The sequence below is a fragment of the Ruditapes philippinarum genome, unplaced genomic scaffold (assembly GCF_026571515.1).
Source record: "Ruditapes philippinarum isolate M1 unplaced genomic scaffold, ASM2657151v2 ctg615_1_1_1_1, whole genome shotgun sequence".
Classification (NCBI taxonomy): Eukaryota; Metazoa; Mollusca; class Bivalvia; order Venerida; family Veneridae; genus Ruditapes; species Ruditapes philippinarum.
Genome location: NW_026853829.1, coordinates 132,704 through 152,091, shown reverse-complemented (window position 1 = coordinate 152,091; position 19,388 = coordinate 132,704). Strand labels below are relative to the sequence as shown.

Sequence of the window (19,388 nt, the reverse complement as noted above, 5' to 3'; positions counted from 1 at the left end):
CAAATTTTACCTTAGATTTTAATATCTTCAACGATTGTAATGTAACCCAAAATGAAAAAAAAAAGAAAAAAAAATCAAAACGTTGCAACATATATATTGAAAACAGATAATCCTAAATTATTTTGGCTGTACACTTTTGGGAATTCTTATGATGGGGATTGTGCCTATAGTTTTAAGTCGTTTGAAATTAACTGAATTGCGCTATGGAAAGTAGTACTCAACCGATCGTGAAAAAAACTAAAAACTACTCGTCCCCTTTAAAAAAGATAGATGAGATAATGTAAATTCGCAAGTGTAACATGAAAATGAAAGTCGCTGTTTATTTAAAATTTAGAATGAAAAATGAAAGGTGAACGTGTCAAGTTGAACACGATTTTTCATTAGCTATAATTCATGTGACACTTCCGGGCCGTCCGTTTTTAAACAACTTTTATAAAGAAATTAATTTCTTCGTTAGACAGCCTGTCCACATAAGACATGTCAGATTTGAATGCCCTCTATGGCTTTATTTAAATTTAATTAAAAAACGTTTGTTTTATTTTCTTATTTGTGTAAAAATGATCGGACAGGCCAGGGTCTTTAAAATAAAATGCGTGGACAAGCCGTAGCAGAGTTACAAAAAAAACATGAATGAATAAATTATTTTCGTAAAAAGGATTGCATCATCTTTATAAGGGTGTGGTCTCGTCAAAGAGAAAAGGGGCCAGTCAATCCCTGTCAAAGTTGAACGCTTTGCAAGGTTACCGATTATAACGCCTGAGGTGGGAATACAGAATCGGTACAATTGTTCGGCGTCGTTATTCTCAAAATCGGACTGTCCAGACAACATTATGGTACGCAGAATTGGTGTTACAGTTCTCTGTTAATATTTGACAGTGCCCATGTACCAAGATAAAATATTGTCAGTGACATACTTTCCGAAAAAGACTTGCGTTTCTGCAATGAGCCTGGTTGGTAGTTCTTTAGGACGGTCGTGTCCTCACAGTGGTTTTGTTGAAGACAATATCGGTACAGTTAAGTTAATTGATGATTCTCGCGGTTAAGCTTTGATGTCCAGACTAATCTAGATCTTGTCTTTCTGGTCTCACTGTGAGATAAAATAGTCGATACGAGTATGACCGTAGACAAGGCCAAATTACAAGCCAATATCATGGCGAACCCCCGTAATTTCATTAGTTGATTATCATTGCATAAATGATACAAATTTTATACGCATTAGAAAAGTTAACGGCCAAGTATGCAGGTAAAGTTTAAATCCCACATGAGCTGTATCATGAACAAAATGAAGAATGGTGACGATATTAAATACGGCATTTAAACTTAAGGAAAGTCAGAGGCACTTGAAACTATTATGTGGCCGGATGCTGACGTACATGTATATGTTACTCGGAACACATGACTGATTACTGAGACAAGACAAATTCGTCGGATGTGTGAATCTGACCACTGTTTCAATTTCACATCACGAGCGTGACATTAAGTTTTTGTTTAAACATTGACAAAATTTGACGACTATTTAAGAAAGGATAGGCTTTAGCGGTTTCAGAATTTTTTAAAGTCTGCACTTAGGACTACGTTACGCATATTGATTAATTAAATGTAGATAAAAGTACTTTTAATAGCCTACAAAATTAGAATATTCTCACAGTTCATGGTTTAATTACGTAAAAAATGGTTATAAGACACACTTTACTTTTATACATTTATTTTGACATTTTTATACTTTAAATCCGCCGATATGTATCAGACATTTTATACCCACTAAATGCGTTTATGATTTATACTATCTTTATTTTCAATTTAAGATTCACATCAAAATGATAGTCAACATGTCGTAGCCTTCCGAACGTGACCTTCATCATGAATAGTGCGCATCTGATTATATGGTGATGAAAACCCCTTTTATGCGAGGCTTAAGTTAAAACTGCAAATTTAGTATCAAGATCCTGATCTATTTTTGAAATTTTGATCTTCGTTTGAAAGATACACATAAAAAATGACTGCTTAAAAAAGTAAAGGAACTTTTGTAATTCTCTCATCTTAAAACTTCCTATCTATTCTACGCCGCCCATCCGCTCACATTCTCTGAAACATTAAAATAATCATTAACATCAACGTCAAAAAAGAAAATTTACAGAGAACCTCAGACTGTTGATTTTATTTCAAAATCATTTTATTACAATAACGAGAAGGAAATTCCATGAGAAAAAACATCCCCGAAAGTATTCCATGAAGCTGCCAAAAAAAATCCGATCGTCTGCTTCATACCGGAAGTAATGTAGGGGGAGCCATGTGTATGTGATTTATAGAACAACTGTATCTGTTTACCTCACTAAAATATGAACTGATATGCCGAGTTCACATACAATCTATTTCATACATAACAAAATGTTTGCTGCTTCTCCGCGGTATAGACTGGTAGGCAGATTGAACGATCTATATTAACTTTGCGCGGGTAATTCCCGTAGTCTCGTTCCCAGTCTGTCTCGAACACAAGCCTGGATAAGATCTATCAACCCGCTCCCTATCTTTGGGAAATTTTCTTATTTTGCTGAGAAACAATATCAAGTTTGAATTTTGTACAAAAAAGACTCATATGCTGGCAAGAGAAGCGCCTTGCTTTTTTGTACCATTCTATATGCACAAAACATCAAATTTCAATGGGCATTGTCCGTCAAATAGCGTATCAATTCTTGAACAAATTTATTGTGTATTTTTAAGCGTTCTCTAAACACATTTTCCGAACATAAATTTTCATTTTGTGAGTTTATTGCCAATTAAGCACCTTTAATGAGCTTCATACAAATAAAAGACTGAAACCAAGGTTCTAGTTTCATTTCATGTCGCAATATATTTACCACTGTGTGCTGTAAGTTATATCAATATTTTAAAAGGTCAGTTTACACAGCATGGACCAACTTGGTTGTTTTGTACATATAAAATGGTTGATATCTTGCCAAAATTATGAAAACTCTCAATATTGAATTTACTATGCTTAAATATTTTCTATTACACTTAATTTCCTTTTGATGCAAACATGTTCAGATAGCGTGAAGAATAATCCATCCAGTCGTGTATCCTTCAACATAATTATTGCTTACTCAAACGCAAAACACAGTGTAATCTACCATATATAAATTACCGGTGTGTCTATTCAATTTGCTGAGGGTTATTCGGACAAGGTGCTTCAATGAATTGTGGTTGTTTATTTGGCAAGACCGTACACAAACAGCCAGCAGCCAAAACCACAGCGCATCTCTTGCCGGGTCATTCGGTGGTAAAATAAAAACACCTCAATTATTTTGTACTGTTATGATTTAGAAGTTGCAGTCTTATCGTTGACTTGTTTTGTGAGGTCTTTTCAGCATTCAGAATCTATATAATTAACAAAATTTGTTTTTTTAAATATTATTATTTGGATTTTATTACAATTCAATATTTAAATATCAGAGTTTATCGTCCTTTTAACTTTCCAAAACATTGCAGATGGCCATCAATTATTCACAGTGACATGTAAAATAGTAGCCCGATTTAAACTCTAAACTCATCCGCTTTGCTTCGTTCTGTTTTATTTTGGATCTCAAAACTTAATGACCTTGGACAATGTGTTTGATCTTTATCAGACTAAAGACTAAAAGTCTTAAGAAGAAAATGCCCTGTACTAAAAAAACATTTGTGCATACAAACTGATACCTTACCATCAACCAGAACAAAACTTCAATTTGATTTAAAGGTTAATACCTATGTTGAAATGCATTTAACAAAAACCATTATTATGTTTTCATAAACACACTGAACTATTTTTCGACATGTGTTTAGTATTTGCTTAAATAACAAAGTAAATATTCGCTTTGAAAATCATATAAGTGTACATGTTCTGAAATCAATAAAATATATACGTTGTTTTCCTATCTATAATATTATATATACGTGTAATCATACACTTGTATTTCAACATAAAGTGGAATCTGGCGGAAATCTTAATCACAGAAAAGTCGGTTATTAGGCTTTATTCAAGATGTTGAAAATCGATTTTCTAGTTTGTTATTCTATAAGCGACAATGTAGGTTTCTGTGAAATTATTACGGCGTCATATCAAGCTCAGCAACTAGTATGCACGTCCTCTTAGCTCAATAGGTAGAAAGTTGGACTGTCAATTCTCGAAACCCAGGTTCGATTCCTAGATGGTACAGGTCACTTTCCGTGTGATAAGTCCTGGAATTCGGTGTGATAAGTCATGGAATTCGAGTGGTTTATCTGCACATAACAAATACAAACTGGAAATATTTGTTTTGCATACTGACAAACTAACCACGTTTTAGTGCACTTTTCACATAGCATTCTATGTGTAAAGCATTCAATATCATTCAGGTAATGTTAACGTTTAAGATATGCCACAGAAAGACACTTTTTAGCTTTATAAATACTAATTAGACGAAAAGAAAACACAACAAAATATCCATTTTCAACAGAAACTTTCTTTATACAATGTTTCATTAACAACAACAGCACTGTAATCATGTACAATGTTGTACTAATATATATAGATTTTATATTTATATCAAATATTTACATTCACTTATGTACCTACTTTGGTAAAAGTCCATCTTCAACAACAAATATGGGACAAATAAAAAAATTCTGTGTATTTTTTTTCCAACATCATTTAACAAAAACTGTAAACATGTACATTTATTTATGTTTTTGAAATAATTAACAGTTATCAGTAATTAACAGTCTGTTTTGTAACTGCTAAATATTTAAAAGGCCTCAAAATAAGACAACTATTGATTTTTATTGTCAATTTAGGTCACCCACACGGAACATTACTGCCTTGGGAGAGACAATCTTACATGTATTATAAAAATCTATCAATAACTGACATATAGAAAAACAGACGTGACTTTATTTGTAACAGCAGTTTATATATATATCCCCTAGTAGATACTTATGCAAACCTAGCTATATTGATGTAAAAAATAGTTGTTTTTTCCTCTCCTCTGTTATATATATACACATTTGAGCCGCGTCACGACAAAACCAACATAGAGCAAAACCAACATAGAGCGTTTGCGACCAGCATGGATCCAGACCAGCCTGCTCATCTGCGCAGTCTGATCAGGATCCATGCTGTTCGCTTTCCAACCCTATTACAAGTAGAGAAACTGATAGCGAACAGCATGGATCCTGATCAGACTGCGTGGATGCGCAGGCTGGTCTAGATCCATGCTGGTCGCAAATGCTCTATGTTGGTTTTGTCGTGACGCGGCTCATTTTGGTACAGCTGTTATATAGAAGCTACAGAGGATACATTATTGTATGTAGTTAAAGTAGGTCATTAGATGATGGGATTTGGAGGTAAGCCAGTCTACACAGAGAGAGATAAAATGAGATTTTCTTGATCTGTAATTCCATGAAGTCACATAATGATAAAACAATTTGATGAAAGTATATATATAATATATATATTTATATATTTTGCTCCAGACATTTCAGTATTTGTTTGACTGCACCAATGATATAACCAGTTTAATGGTTAACAACCATGCTTGTAACAAACAAAACTATCACAATGAGATAATAATGCCAAAAAAATGCAAATAACAAACATGAACAAATGAGCTGTATAAAGTAAGAAACAAGACAAAATGGCCGCCTTCTCCGACTCATTTATCCTGGTTACCATCTCTCCAAAACATCTTATACTATATTTAATAAACACAGGTAAACAGAATAACAGGACACTTGTTTAATTACTAACTTGAATAAAATTTGGGAAAAATAACTTTTTTCATATGTTCTTTCTAATTATCATTTTGGATGAAACAACTTATATAATTGCTTGCTTGGGTTTATAACTTGAAAGTAGGTCATGGTGGGCCTTTAAATGTAGATTAATGGGTGGAGAACAGACTTTGATAAAAATGAAACATGTGAAATCAATCTGCTTGTTCCTAACAATTAACATAAAATAATCAACCAGATTGGTGAAATTACATAGGACTCCTACTACACAGAAAACGATGTTATCTTTTTACAAAAACATGCAATTCAAGTTTAAATACAGTTACTGATGAACATTTAATACGATAACAAATAGAGAAAAAAAATCATGAACACATTTGGATAAAGCATATTGGGTCGTAGTATTCAGTATTTAATACATATTATCTCTTTTTTGATGACCGCAGGTTGCTGGAATGGAGTTCAAAACATTTTTTAACTGCTAAAAGTATTGATGTCAGTTATATCCAAAACATATAAAAATTACTTAGTTTAAACAGAAAATTAGAAATGGAGATGTATAAAACTTTACTTCTTTCAACCCAGCCCTAGATGTTTTGAGCCTACGTTTTTCTTCATAATCAATCTTTGTCAAAAAGAGACACCTGTATTAATTACTGACATAACCCATATTGTAACTGGCACTGTATATGGAAACTCAAGTTCAAACTTTCTATATTCCAATGTCCTGCTCCCCTTTCAACCAAACTATCATATACAACGATGTTAAAATCAGTCAGCGTAATTTTCAGATCATGAAAAATACCAGACATGGGTTACTCTTGTGAAGCTGAAATTCGAAAATCACTAGAGACCCCAAACAACATGTAACGTAAATGGAAAAACTTGACTTATAGTCTCTTGAACTTTCTTCATGTGAAAGAAACAAGATCAATGTATACGTGAAACTATGCCATAAAATACATGTAATCATAGGAACATGGTTTATTACCCGTTTTCTTTATACTAATGAATACAAATTAACATAAAAACCATATAATCCTATTTTAATTCTTACTTTAACTTTTTCATCTAATGGGGAGTGGACAAATATAGATAGTTCCAACCAGAATTTCCTAAGAAAAAAAACAAAACAAAAAAAAAACAAAAAAAGAAGACTACTGTCTCCAAGTAACAAGTGATCAAAGTTAAGAAAAAAAAACATTATATGTGCCTAACCATTCCTAAACAGAAAAGTAAACCCAATTTATTTTTTCCTATATCAAAAACTTGACACTTAAAATGAGTATCTCTACTCATTGTTAAAACAATTCATGTTCATGTTTCTAACATATTAAAAAACCTTCAATTTTGTTATTGCCTGAATAATAAAAGATATTTTTTTGTAAAGAATACAAAACAGAAATGTTTACAATATAATGAACTTGCATAAAGTGTAAAACCCATGCTTAAATAATAAATTTAGAGAACTATCAAAATAAAGAAGTTGAACCCTTAGATACAAAAGTAACACTGTTATCATTCTAAAAGATATAAAAATTTGATAAGATTTGTGTCAAAAAATATGTAAAATGTTGTCAAATGATTTTTCCTATTTTGTTTCAGAAAACTACCACAAATCTATCTTCGGCATCTTGTTCATGTCAAGGTACAGTTATTGTACTATATTATTAAAATCCTGTGTTTTACTCTCTGAAGAAGTTTATATTCTGAGACAGACACTTTAAATATCCAGTTCTGAAGATAGTTTGGTAGATTATTTATTTTGCAAAACAAAGATACTGTGTGCACTACTCCAGTACAAACATTTACATTTCTTCCAAACTGTCGAATAATCATGGCACAAAAAAATAGTAAGTTTTGTTAAGTTCATCACAGATAATCGCTCAAATGTACACAAGTATGAGTCAAAACAGTATAGTATCGCTCAACTTCACAAGCCTCCGTAACAAGGTTGTAACAAAAAAAGAAAACAACAACAACATAACGAAATTTCAAGTGTTTGAAACAGACGAGCTTTCCCTATCTGACTCAATCAGTAGGCCCCGATATTGCGATGAGGAGTCCATTTTACTTCTCGATGACCTACTTTTTTTCCCGCTTTGATTATTAGATTTGTTACTGCATGTACAACCTTTTTTCCGACATTTGTTATACAATGCTGTACACGCCATTAATCCACATTTAGCAGGTGGATATAAGCACATACACGGCAAACACATGCTCATTGCTAAAATACAAGTCCATCTCTTACAACAGTTCGGTCTGTTGCAGCACGCGCACGGGTCTGATACACATTCAAACTCTGCGTCTTGATCGTCTTTCGAACAGTGGTAAAATACACCTTTAACACAACACATGCATGTAGCATATTCAACTGCAGTCTCAGGACTTACGTTTACTTTATCTCCACAAAGCCATTTTGAAGGTAGTTCCCGCGGTGAAGTACAAGCACCACACCGACATTTGCCACATTTACTACAAATAATCGAGTCCTCATCACTATTTTGAATTTCAAGCGGTAAATCCTTTTTTAGAGGCGGACTTGTCGAAATAGGTTGAGTTCGAATAATACTATTTTGTGTACTACTTGGAGTTCTATTTGGTAAAATAACACGCTCCCTTGGAGTAGAAGGAACAACTACTATGTTCTTTGTACTTGTGGTGGACCCCGATCCGAACTTGCTTGCACTATGTGTAAGTGGCGAGCGTGGAGTGTCAACATATTCATTTTGCTTCCTTGGTTGTGGTCGCACCTGATCCAGTGTAATCACACCAGCTACGTCAGGTGGAGGTAGTGTGTTGGTTGGCGGTTGGTAACGTGACGGCCTCATTCCACTTGTGAACTAGTATGTGGATCTAACATCACTTCCCGCATGTCTGAAAAAGAGAAATGAAAATCTTTAAGAAATTTGTCAAAAAATAAAAATAAATACATTGTATACAATTAAAATTACATTTTGTTTTACATTACATGAAAGCCTATTTAATAGTCTTATATACATGTAAAAAAAGTCCACTTGTTTCCTTGCTAGAGGAACAATAACAATGACAAGAAAGCAATATAAAATTATAATGATATTTCCAACTACATTGTAATTAAAATATCTAATTAACTTCCAGACTTTAGAAGTTTAAAAAAACAACAAATTTATAACAAGTATACCACCTTGTATACTATATTAACATGTATGACTCAAAGCAATGTATAATTTATAATATAATATATATACAATAGCATGTACAAACATGTTATTATTCCAGGAAACTGGGTTATTATTTTCAATACACACCATCTGGCCTAACTTAACCTTGAACTTAAAATTCACAGTAAAATTCCAAAGTTTTCAAACAAAACAATAAGGCTATCTCGGTGAAATAATGTTTACTGTATATGAGTGTATCTGTACTCCTGAAATACCATATAATAAACAACACTCATTTTCCATTTCACAATCCTTCAATATACCCAGATCATGATACCATATATCTCTTCATAAATGCAAGTATAAAACTTAAACTCAAAAACCTGAATAAATCCCACACGATAAAAAACACCAAATATCTGTAGGGAATCAAAACTAACAAACTTACATAAAATTAAACTCCCGAAACCAAAAATGTAAAGTAAACAATAATCTTAATAGAAGGGTATGCCCTGAGATTAGAGATTAGAATAACCACTAGATCACTATTAAGGATATTTAACTTGCTGCATTTTCATTTTACAATTCTTAAAACAGCAAATTGAAAGAGCTTCTTACATGACACATTATAATATTGGTCGTGAGCCAGTAGTTTTTTTTGTCAGATATCAGACTTTGTCCCTCGTGTGGGAGGGATTTTCTACTTCAAAGACTATACTTTATCGATCTCATACAGTAAAAAGCTTGACACACAGGTTTATCGCCTCACTGAATAATAGCTACATGTTTTATATTAGAAATATGACAGTGAATATGGTGTAATACTTCACCAGTAATACATGTAGAAATTAGCTGCCCAAAATCACAAGGAAGAAAAATGAATTTAGGAAGTTCAGTACTGGGACACTGTCACATACATGTATGATGTTTACTGTTCAATAAATCAAAGTCAATAATATATAAACACATAATCCTCTCTTTTCCTATCACATTATCTGAGCTTAAACTTAAAGTCAAGTACTGGGACATTTCAAATTATTATGGAGAAAACAACATGACTCAGCACCTGGCTTTTTTTCTGAACAACCATATAGATATAATATAGATATACATATAGGAATATATATTTATCATTAAAATTAATTTAAACTTCTTTAAAAAAATGTAAATAGTTAATTGATGAATTAAATGTATACTGCAAAACATTATACTCGTCATTTCATACTGGTCATTACACTACAGGGTCATAACTTTTCCCCCCAAGCCAAGGTATAATTTTCTAATTGCCAATAAACTGGATTTAAATCTGACACAAATTTGCGACTACAATTAGGTCAAAACAGGTGTACATGCAGGTATTCAAGTACTGAAACACTGGATAATTATCTTGCTTCATTGATAAAATCTAGACCCAGTCTCAAGTTGCAGTGTGTATAGATCTTTTGCACTGAAACACTAGGGGTTTTCAAACAGTATTGATGGTTGCAACAGTTCCTATGCTTTTGTCAATAATATACTGTTACAGAATAAATCCTCCATCTACCCAACTCAATTTCAACAGTAAGCAATTAGAATATTAAATTCTTCATAAAGATTTAATTGTTTAAATGAGCATGTTTACAGGCATCTAATCCCAGAAATCCCTAAAAAGTTAAAAACACCAGTGTTGTATACATGTAGCATAAAATCAATCTGTTTTAACATGCGAAGCCAACAAATCTGACACATACTGCAGTAATGAAATTTATAGAGACGGAAAGGCTGTCATACAACTACTGTCAAATTGCACAAAGAAATGTGTCATACACATGCCGCTCTACACTGTATGTACAGGACTTCTTACGAGTGCAAAATCATTAAATTTTGGTATAAAATCAGTCATAAATTTATTTTCCATATAAAATTTGATCCTAAAATTAATGTGATGCACATCAACAGAATTATTTTTTCCTTTTTTAAACAGATAGCTTTGACAAGTCTGATTTCATGCAAGGAGTTCATGCGTCTGCTAAATTTTGCAATTATAAGTTGCGATATTACAAGGATAACTGTGTAAAAACATCAGGCATTTGGATGAAAGATTTGAACTGAACTCCATCAATTGTTAATAATTAAACACAAGTTAATACTACTAGAGTTATAATCCTTATCCCCCTGAATACAATGTTTCATAAGTGGCTTATCCATCTTTCAATTTGATTTTAGTGATATTATTTCAAAATATGCAAAGTCTAAATACATTGTAGGGTACTGTGCAGACCATACCCAGATGGCACATAATGATTTAATTTCATTTTCTACATACACAGAATGGTGACGGACCCTGGTCTCTAAATACATGGGGATGGAGTTGGGGGACTGTACTGAATCAGGTGAAAAGCAAACTTGTTTGTTCATAAAATATCAAAAATAACATTAAGTAAATCTACATAAGTTTCAGTGCAATTTTTATGAGAAATGTTACATAAGGGCAAATATGTATTTAAAAAATTAAGATTATGTTTTAAAATGCATAAGGCTTCTCACTTTAAACTGATAAATGTAGTTACTAAACACCATCTTCAAAAGTTTGATTTTGTTCCAAATTCATGACAAAAATTTACTTTACACATTTATCGAAAATTACTTCCATTTCGTTATTGCCGAAAAAGACTGTATGTGTTTATTGAAATCTTCGGATAATATATTACCTATTTTATAAATCATAACTGTAATGTACCACTTTGTAAAATCCTAATGCATAAGAAACTAGAAAACTTGAAACGTTTTTGTAACTTGATTTACAAAACCCAACCTCCTATTTTCTACCAATAAAACAGATTCTGTATCGACTAAAACGTTTTTTACTGAACTTTTCTTAACTAGGTCAGGTGATAAACAACGTCTTTTCTAAAACCTGAAGGAGGAACTCAGCAATATATGTTAACAATTCTAAACCGAAGAATAAATTAAAACCACATGTTTCCCCCAAAAAAGTTTGAATATTTACCATCTTGAATGTGTTTATCTAAGAAGAAAAACTCCACTTGAAAAAAGCTCAGGTGTTTATGCCATTTTCTAAAAACATTTTATGAAAAATGAGCTCTTTTACTGTAGGAAAGTTACAAATACAAATATTACATAAATTGTCATTTTTTGTTTACTTCACCAAGGTAAATCATTTAACAGGTGGTGAGATTTGTCTAGTTTACAGTTTTTATTCAAAGACCTCACATCTCTTCACTGAACCAGTCTGGTTTTTATATAATAATATTGCATTTCATTTGAAAACCCCTTTATTCATCTTTACCCATAAAAAAATAATTTCTAATATCAATCGTGAATGAAAGATTTAAACTTTTTAGACCCTGTGCAAGTTTGTTATACTGATGCAACAGGCAAAAATTAAGGTGAAGAGTCCCAATAAAATGGCTCTTCATTTATATCAGTGTTACATTTTCTACAAAAAAGTAAACCCAGTAAATAATTTCTTGGTTAGATGTTTAAATCTGATAAAATTTTGTTACATATTGTTAAAATTTTACTGACTTTGCAGCGTTTATGAACTTGGTAAGACAGGCAAAAGGCCTTTGATTTTGGAAGGAGATAGCTGGAAAAAGGACAGATAGGAGAAAATATTTTGGAGGGAAAAACACATGATATATGACAGAAATTTTCAAATAGGAAACAGTCAAACAGCTTATAAATCACAATTTAGGAAAAAATAAGAGTATATAAAAATAAATTTATGTTGTAAAAAATCCGAAGCAAAAAAAAAGTTGAATACTCAAAATAGTTGAATATTGTTGATATTACTGTGGAAGTTAGGGTTTTTGCATGCTTTCACATCATAAGATACTTAAAAGTTAAAACTGCTTTTTCTAGGCTGTTGTAGGATATAAACAAAAATTTTCTAGTATACTTAATGAACTAGTTTCTTGACAACAACCTTGGTCTCTCTAGTACACACAAAACAAGAGCTGTCCGTAAGACAGCGCGCTCGACTTTTTTATTGCTTGCCAATAAAAAAAGTTTTTGCAGTAAAAGGCAATACAAGAATCTCTGTATTTTTAAAGTGAACAATGGTTTTAAAGGTGAGATTTGTCTAGTTTACAGTTTTTATTCAAAGACCTCACATCTCTTCACTGAACCAGTCTGGTTTTTATATAATAATATTGCATTTCATTTGAAAACCCCTTTATTCATCTTTACCCATAAAAAAATAATTTCTAATATCAATCGTGAATGAAAGATTTAAACTTTTAGACCCTGTGCAAGTTTGTTATACTGATGCAACAGGCAAAAAATTAAGGTGAAGAGTCCCAATAAAATGGCTCTTCATTTATATCAGTGCGTTACATTTTCTACAAAAAAGTAAACCCAGTAAATAATTTCTTGGTTAGATGTTTAAATCTGATAAAATTTTGTTACATATTGTTAAAATTTTACTGACTTTGCAGTGTTTATGAACTTGGTAAGACAGGCAAAAGGCCTTTGATTTTGGAAGGAGATAGCTGGAAAAAGGACAGATAGGAGAAAATATTTTGGAGGGAAAAACACATGATATATGACAGAAATTTTCATATAGGAAACAGTCAAACAGCTTATAAATCACAATTTAGGAAAAAATAAAAGTATATAAAAATAAATTTATGTTGTAAAAAATCCAAAGCAAAAAAAAAGTTGAAGACTCAAAATAGTTGAATATTGTTGATATTACTGTTGATTTTTTAGAGTGGAAGTTAGGGTTTTTACATGCTTTCACATTATAAGATACTTAAAAGTTAAAACTGCTTTTTCTAGGCTGTTGTAAGATATAAACAAATTTTTTTCTAGTATACTTAATGAACTAGTTTCTTGACAACAACCTTGGTCTCTCTAGTACACACAACAAAACACTATATTCTGAATTATTTTGCATATTGGGATACAAATTAAAATGACTTTCTTTGTTGTGAAGTTAAATAGGTGATACTTTTTTCTTGTTGGACCTGTATGGGAGATCACTTATTATTCAAGTCAATTATCATTTTACATTAATTATGATATAATGCCCAATTCAAAACATGTACTGCAGTAGGCAGTGTTTTGATAATGCAGTTTGTCATAGCACCTGCATACTTTTAATTAAAATCTTGTCCTTTCTATAGCACAAGCCCATGCAGATCTATGTCTTCCCTCCAGGAAAATATTCTAAAATGGCATTTAGCTTCAGTCTTTATTGAAGTAATGTTTCTTGATTAATTTAACAAACTTGAATGCAGTTTCATTGTTGTTAGTACATAGTATTACATAAACTGTTTCAAAGTGTTAACAGTTAAGGCCTGGGAAATCCTTTTTTAAATTCATACAAGCCCCATGTGGGAATAATTGATTATGAATTTCCAACCAGAATCCTTCCAAAGTTAATATTTTCATTGAAGTTATGAAAAATGCTTATGGTTCAACATCTACAAAATAAGTTATTAAATATACATGAGATGCAGCACGAAATTTGCCAACACATTTCATACTCATTTTACGCGAGTACAATATTATTATCTATATTATATATCATGTATTATTTTTGCTTGAATAGGAAAACAAATGAGCACAATGTCACCAAGGTTTTAGTGGTTTTTTACCACATAATTAAGCTTATAACTGATGCATGCAATGAGTTAAGAGTGTTCTCTTCTTGTATGAAAACCCTTAGGTAACAACTGGTCTAGACTTAATGGCTATTGTTTCTGGTACGTTGTGAGTGGGAGGACTTTTAATATACTCTTTTTTTACACCTGTATTTTACACTAATGTATATCTACAAATATCTACATATTCAGGCAAATGACTTTTATGGCCAAACTTTTATATAAAGTTTTTTAAGTTGAGTTGTATAGTTGTACAAACTTTTGTACAAACTTTATGATCATCATAAATCATAATAAAGACAGATATCATAATTATAGTATATTTAAGCTATTTTCAGTTAAACAACTGAAAAATATGGTGTTCTGTCAGATTTCAATGTATTATCAAAGAATCTATAAATCTAAATGTGCCTTTCCTTTCATTTGACCTTGACCTCACCAATGCAAGAAGAAAAACTGCCCCTCCCTTAATTGGCACCAACTTCCAAAATTCTTAACCAAGCATGATGTTCCTCTCATAAATTATCACCATATGTTTTAATGTTTATAGAATCTGCACTCCCTTTAAATTTTAATGAGTTTAATTGAAAGATAAACACTTCTACCATCCCTTATTTTTTGGTTTTAATTGCGTGGAGCATAAATTTCCAGCTTCATAGAACAGTTTGAATACTGTGGCAACATACATGCGACATGTATATAAATGATTCAACACTGGTGACCTTTTATATGTTAAGTCATTTGGATAAAATTTCAAAAAAGACTATTATAAATGTGATATCTTAAAACCATGTAAGATTATACCCTTATGATCATTAGTTGAAAAGCACCTTAGCTGATCAAACTAATTTTAATAACCATTAAAAGTTGCTTGCAGATTCGAGATCGGCTTAAATTGTTTCATAATACACAGAACTGAACATTAGTGGTGACTAATTTTGACATTAATTTTTCACAATTTCAGATCAAATTCAATATATTAATCCTGGACAATTGTGTTGTTTTTTAAAATAGTATACCCCATGCATTTAAAAACTTAAGGCCATACATGTGAATCACTTTCTTCTTATACTTTTGCAGGTAAGTTTCATTTTCCCTCAACCTAGGTCCTACCACTATCATATTAACATGACTGGGGGAAAGTCCATATACCTTTCATTTGCTAACTAGTGAGTCCAACTAATTGTACTGCACAACGAGATTTTGTGTCTGGGCAATATCTCGCGATTCTGCCAAAGTACGAAAATATCTAAGAATCAATCTTTAACACGTCAATATATTTTGACTAATTTGATAACAAGATGCATTTCAATTTTTTATGTAATATTGTGATCAGGATTACAAACAAATATTTTCTAGTTTATTTCAATTACTTAGCTCATGTTACATTCATCTAATCACAGATCCACCAAGTGCTGGCCATACACTATGATACAGACCAGACAGATAAAATTATTTTATTCAAGGAAAATTGGGCCTTTTTTTATTAAAATTTAAATGCCCAAAGAACTGGTACACCAGGCCTAAGGCCTCTAACAAACGCTTTATTGTTATTGATCAAAAGCTGGTAAACCTCCAAGTTGATCAAATTAATAAATTATACATCTAATGGTAATGGGTAAAACTTTTCAGGATTATTCCTAAATTCCGTATAGGTGCTTCTTTTCTATAACAATAGTAATTTTACGATTTTCTGAATTTTTCTGAATCTGAAGTTTTTCCACTTTCACAGTTTGACCGTTATTCTTATGAATCCTATCAATGAACCAGAAGGATCTAAGGTGGCATGTACTTTCATATTCAAGGCAGAAAAATCAAATTGTCCGTATTGCAGCCTTTATAGACCAGTACATGTAAAATCTCAGATCTATTCTTTATTTTCATTCTTTATTAAATTATAATAGACAAGTAAAGAATGCCTCAAATAAAATGGACAAGTCGTTTTTTCTAACCCTGCAGACATAATATTTAAATTATATCATATTATAGGATGAAATAATTGAGTTTATTTTTTCCTCATTATAATAATTTACATGTTTCTCTATTAAACAATAGCTTATTTTGTACAATGAAATATGAAACATTTAACAATTGAAATAATATCTAGATGTTTGTATTATTCTAACATCAAGTTAATGTTTGCATACATACACTTAAATAAACTCTTATAGTTCAGGCATTCATGGTATCAAATTTAAAATTTTAGTCCACATTACAGGGATTAACTAGGGCCTAAAATGTTCTTTTATAACTTTATGTACACTTAAATACCTTCAATCTATCATATACAAATTAGAACATTATGGTTGATTAAATTAATTAACATTTAACATATAAATAAAGTTTTTTTTAACTTTTAACAATGCTTGACAGGGGCTTTAGTTGACTCTGATGCCATCAGAAGGAATGATTATCTATGCATAGCAGTTATTTTTACTGCGGTTCATTAGATTTTACAACTGTTATCAAGCAGGATATCTAAAACGACCCTTGGATCATTCTTACAATTATAATCTCATTAAAAACAAATCAATTAAACTGACGCTAAAATTTGACATCATAGTTTTTATCTTGTTTTTGTAATGAAATTGACAATTAACAAGATTGGCTTCTAAATTAATGATATTTTGCAGGTTTATTTTTCACTAAAAAACAGCAACCAGTAAAATTACAATATGCAACGCATTTAGTATAAACAATAAATCCCGTTTATTCCTTACAATGAATATAAATTAAGAATCCCAAAACAACATATCCGACTGTAAGAACATACACGTGTAATATCCAGAAAGAGAGAGAGAGCTTTACTCCATTCATAAATTCCACATATACCCAAAGATACGTCCAGTTAGAACGGCACGAGAACACAGCCGCAAACTCTAACGTCCAGAAAATATCCAACTTGCCACAATAAAAATTACCTAAACAAACCGAAAATACGCATTAAAAGCACAGAACGATTTAAATCGATAAATCCTTTCATTCCCGCATCTTTTAGTGGGTGCAGCATAAAAACACGCACTTGTTCAATAAACGATAGCTGGCTGTAAATACGGTCGATTATTTAGGCGAATTTTACCTTAATATTCCAACTCGAGGCAATATAACTGTATTCCAACGTTCACGTTCTTAATAAAACAGAAGTTGACACATTTAACAACTTTATTTTCTTGAATTAATATCTTCTTTTTCGTACGATATTGAAATGCTCGCTATATTAGGAGAACTGAGTGTAATTCGACACTGGCTGTGACCTCGTTTCTTCCCCCTGAGATTTCCGGTCGCATCCATTATTCGCAAATGTGAAGGGGCGAGTGTATTTGCAAATTACAATATACTTACGGTTTAATCCAAGTTCCGATGGTTAATGATTTTAACTTTTATTCCCTGCGACAAAATAAATTAAATATAAGTATTTTCTTGTTTCTATACAAATACAGTGCAAAACACCGATAAATAGACTTAACCTAATTATGAATGAATGGAGTTGAATTTACCCACTTGTCAAAAGTAGTATCATCCTAATGATATCAAAGTCACGTGGTTCCCTATGCAAACAAAAATCGACCGGATCAATGAATTGGTTGAGAGGCACATCCGCTCTGTATTATCAGTCAATTTTTAACCTCTGACAACTTATCATTTAGGTTTTGAGCAATGGATCGGAATAATTTTACACGAATGTGTAATAGGAAGGCATTAATAAAAACAAAGCTCGTAGATTTTTGTCCATTTATCAGTGTTAAACCGTTTCTTTCGGGGCATTTAAATACAAGAGGTACTCAAGGGGGAAAATAACCTGCCAATCATAGTAGGTGCGGAGAATCAATTATCACGTGATCAATACCGTTTCATTGATAAAGAGGGTCGTTCAAAATGTTCATAGCCCATGCGGTAGCTGGAGTAAACAAACCCAAGATTGGAGTTCTTTTAATATTTTAACAGCGAATATATATCAAGTTGCGGCGTTGTTTTAACTTTCCGCTGTACTACAAGAAAAAGTTGGTGCATTTGCGCCTGTGTAGCAAAAAATGTGTTTCTCGCATGGGAATTCCCGCCTAAATATTTAGAACAAATTAGGTTTACTATAAGTATTATCGGTGTGTTTTCAAGTTATAAAAATAGAAAATAGGGTCAATTTCAAATAATCAAACTTAACCTTAAATACCAACAGACTAAAAATTGCAACAATAATAATTATTCTCGCCCGGGAAGAGGGGCACATGTATCAACCCAATTATATAACATGTAGATAAAATAAAGATATTTTCATATATTTTTATTTAATGTAAATATACTTTTATTGTATATAGCATTGTTAACAGGATAGGTTCCTACAAACTGTAGAACTGATTGTTTTTTATTTCTTCCTTCAAAATATTCTACTGATGTTGCTGCATGTACCATGCGACAGAAAATAGGCATCTGTGACATAGACGCTATGGTTTGCGGTTTCTAAACCACTCGAGTGGCTAAATATAGGTCAATATTGGTATCACATATCGGCTCTTGTTGTTCTAAATGGGGCACACATATTTTTGAACGATGGTGCCACGCTGTAACCAACAAAACCACAATTCAATATGAATTTCCCGAAACTATTCATGAATATAAGTATCGTTCTGCAGTCATTTGTTTGTATGCAAAACTATTTGAGAACAGTGAGAATAAAGTCAAAGCAAAGGCATGGTTTTAAACCATTTGATAAATGGTTACAGGATATGTATTTTGTATATAAACGTTCCGTCCTATCAGGACTGATTGTTATGAGGATAACATAATTGTCATATACGTCACATTTCCCTCCACCAACATTATTTTAGAGATGACCTAAATTTCAATCATTTATCAAATTATTAAATAAAAGAAATCTGTTTTGTAAGGCGGT

The 19,388-nt window shown here is 31.8% G+C and overlaps 1 protein-coding gene across 8 annotated transcripts; it reads right to left on the bottom strand.

The window, feature by feature from the left end:
- Positions 1-4,458: 4,458 nt before the first annotated feature.
- LOC132738098 (protein sprouty homolog 2-like) lies at positions 4,459-17,866 on the bottom strand. 8 transcript variants are annotated; one of them, XM_060725533.1, is made up of 2 exons: positions 17,843-17,866; positions 4,459-8,625 (listed from the first exon to the last, which is right to left on the bottom strand). In XM_060725533.1, the coding sequence occupies exon 2, from the start codon at positions 8,577-8,579 to the stop codon at positions 7,740-7,742; it is 840 nt and encodes a 279-aa protein (XP_060581516.1). In that variant the 5' UTR covers positions 8,580-8,625; positions 17,843-17,866; the 3' UTR covers positions 4,459-7,739. The 8 variants fall into 8 exon arrangements, with proteins under 8 accessions (XP_060581516.1, XP_060581511.1, XP_060581513.1 ...); XM_060725528.1 differs by lacking the exon at positions 17,843-17,866 and adding an exon at positions 17,580-17,778; XM_060725530.1 differs by lacking the exon at positions 17,843-17,866 and adding an exon at positions 17,422-17,555.
- Positions 17,867-19,388: the final 1,522 nt, after the last annotated feature.

Excerpts from the sequence above, each read along its gene's own strand:
- LOC132738098 (XM_060725533.1), bottom strand. The coding sequence starts at position 8,579 with ATGAGGCCGTCACGTTACCAACCGCCAACCAACACACTACCTCCACCT.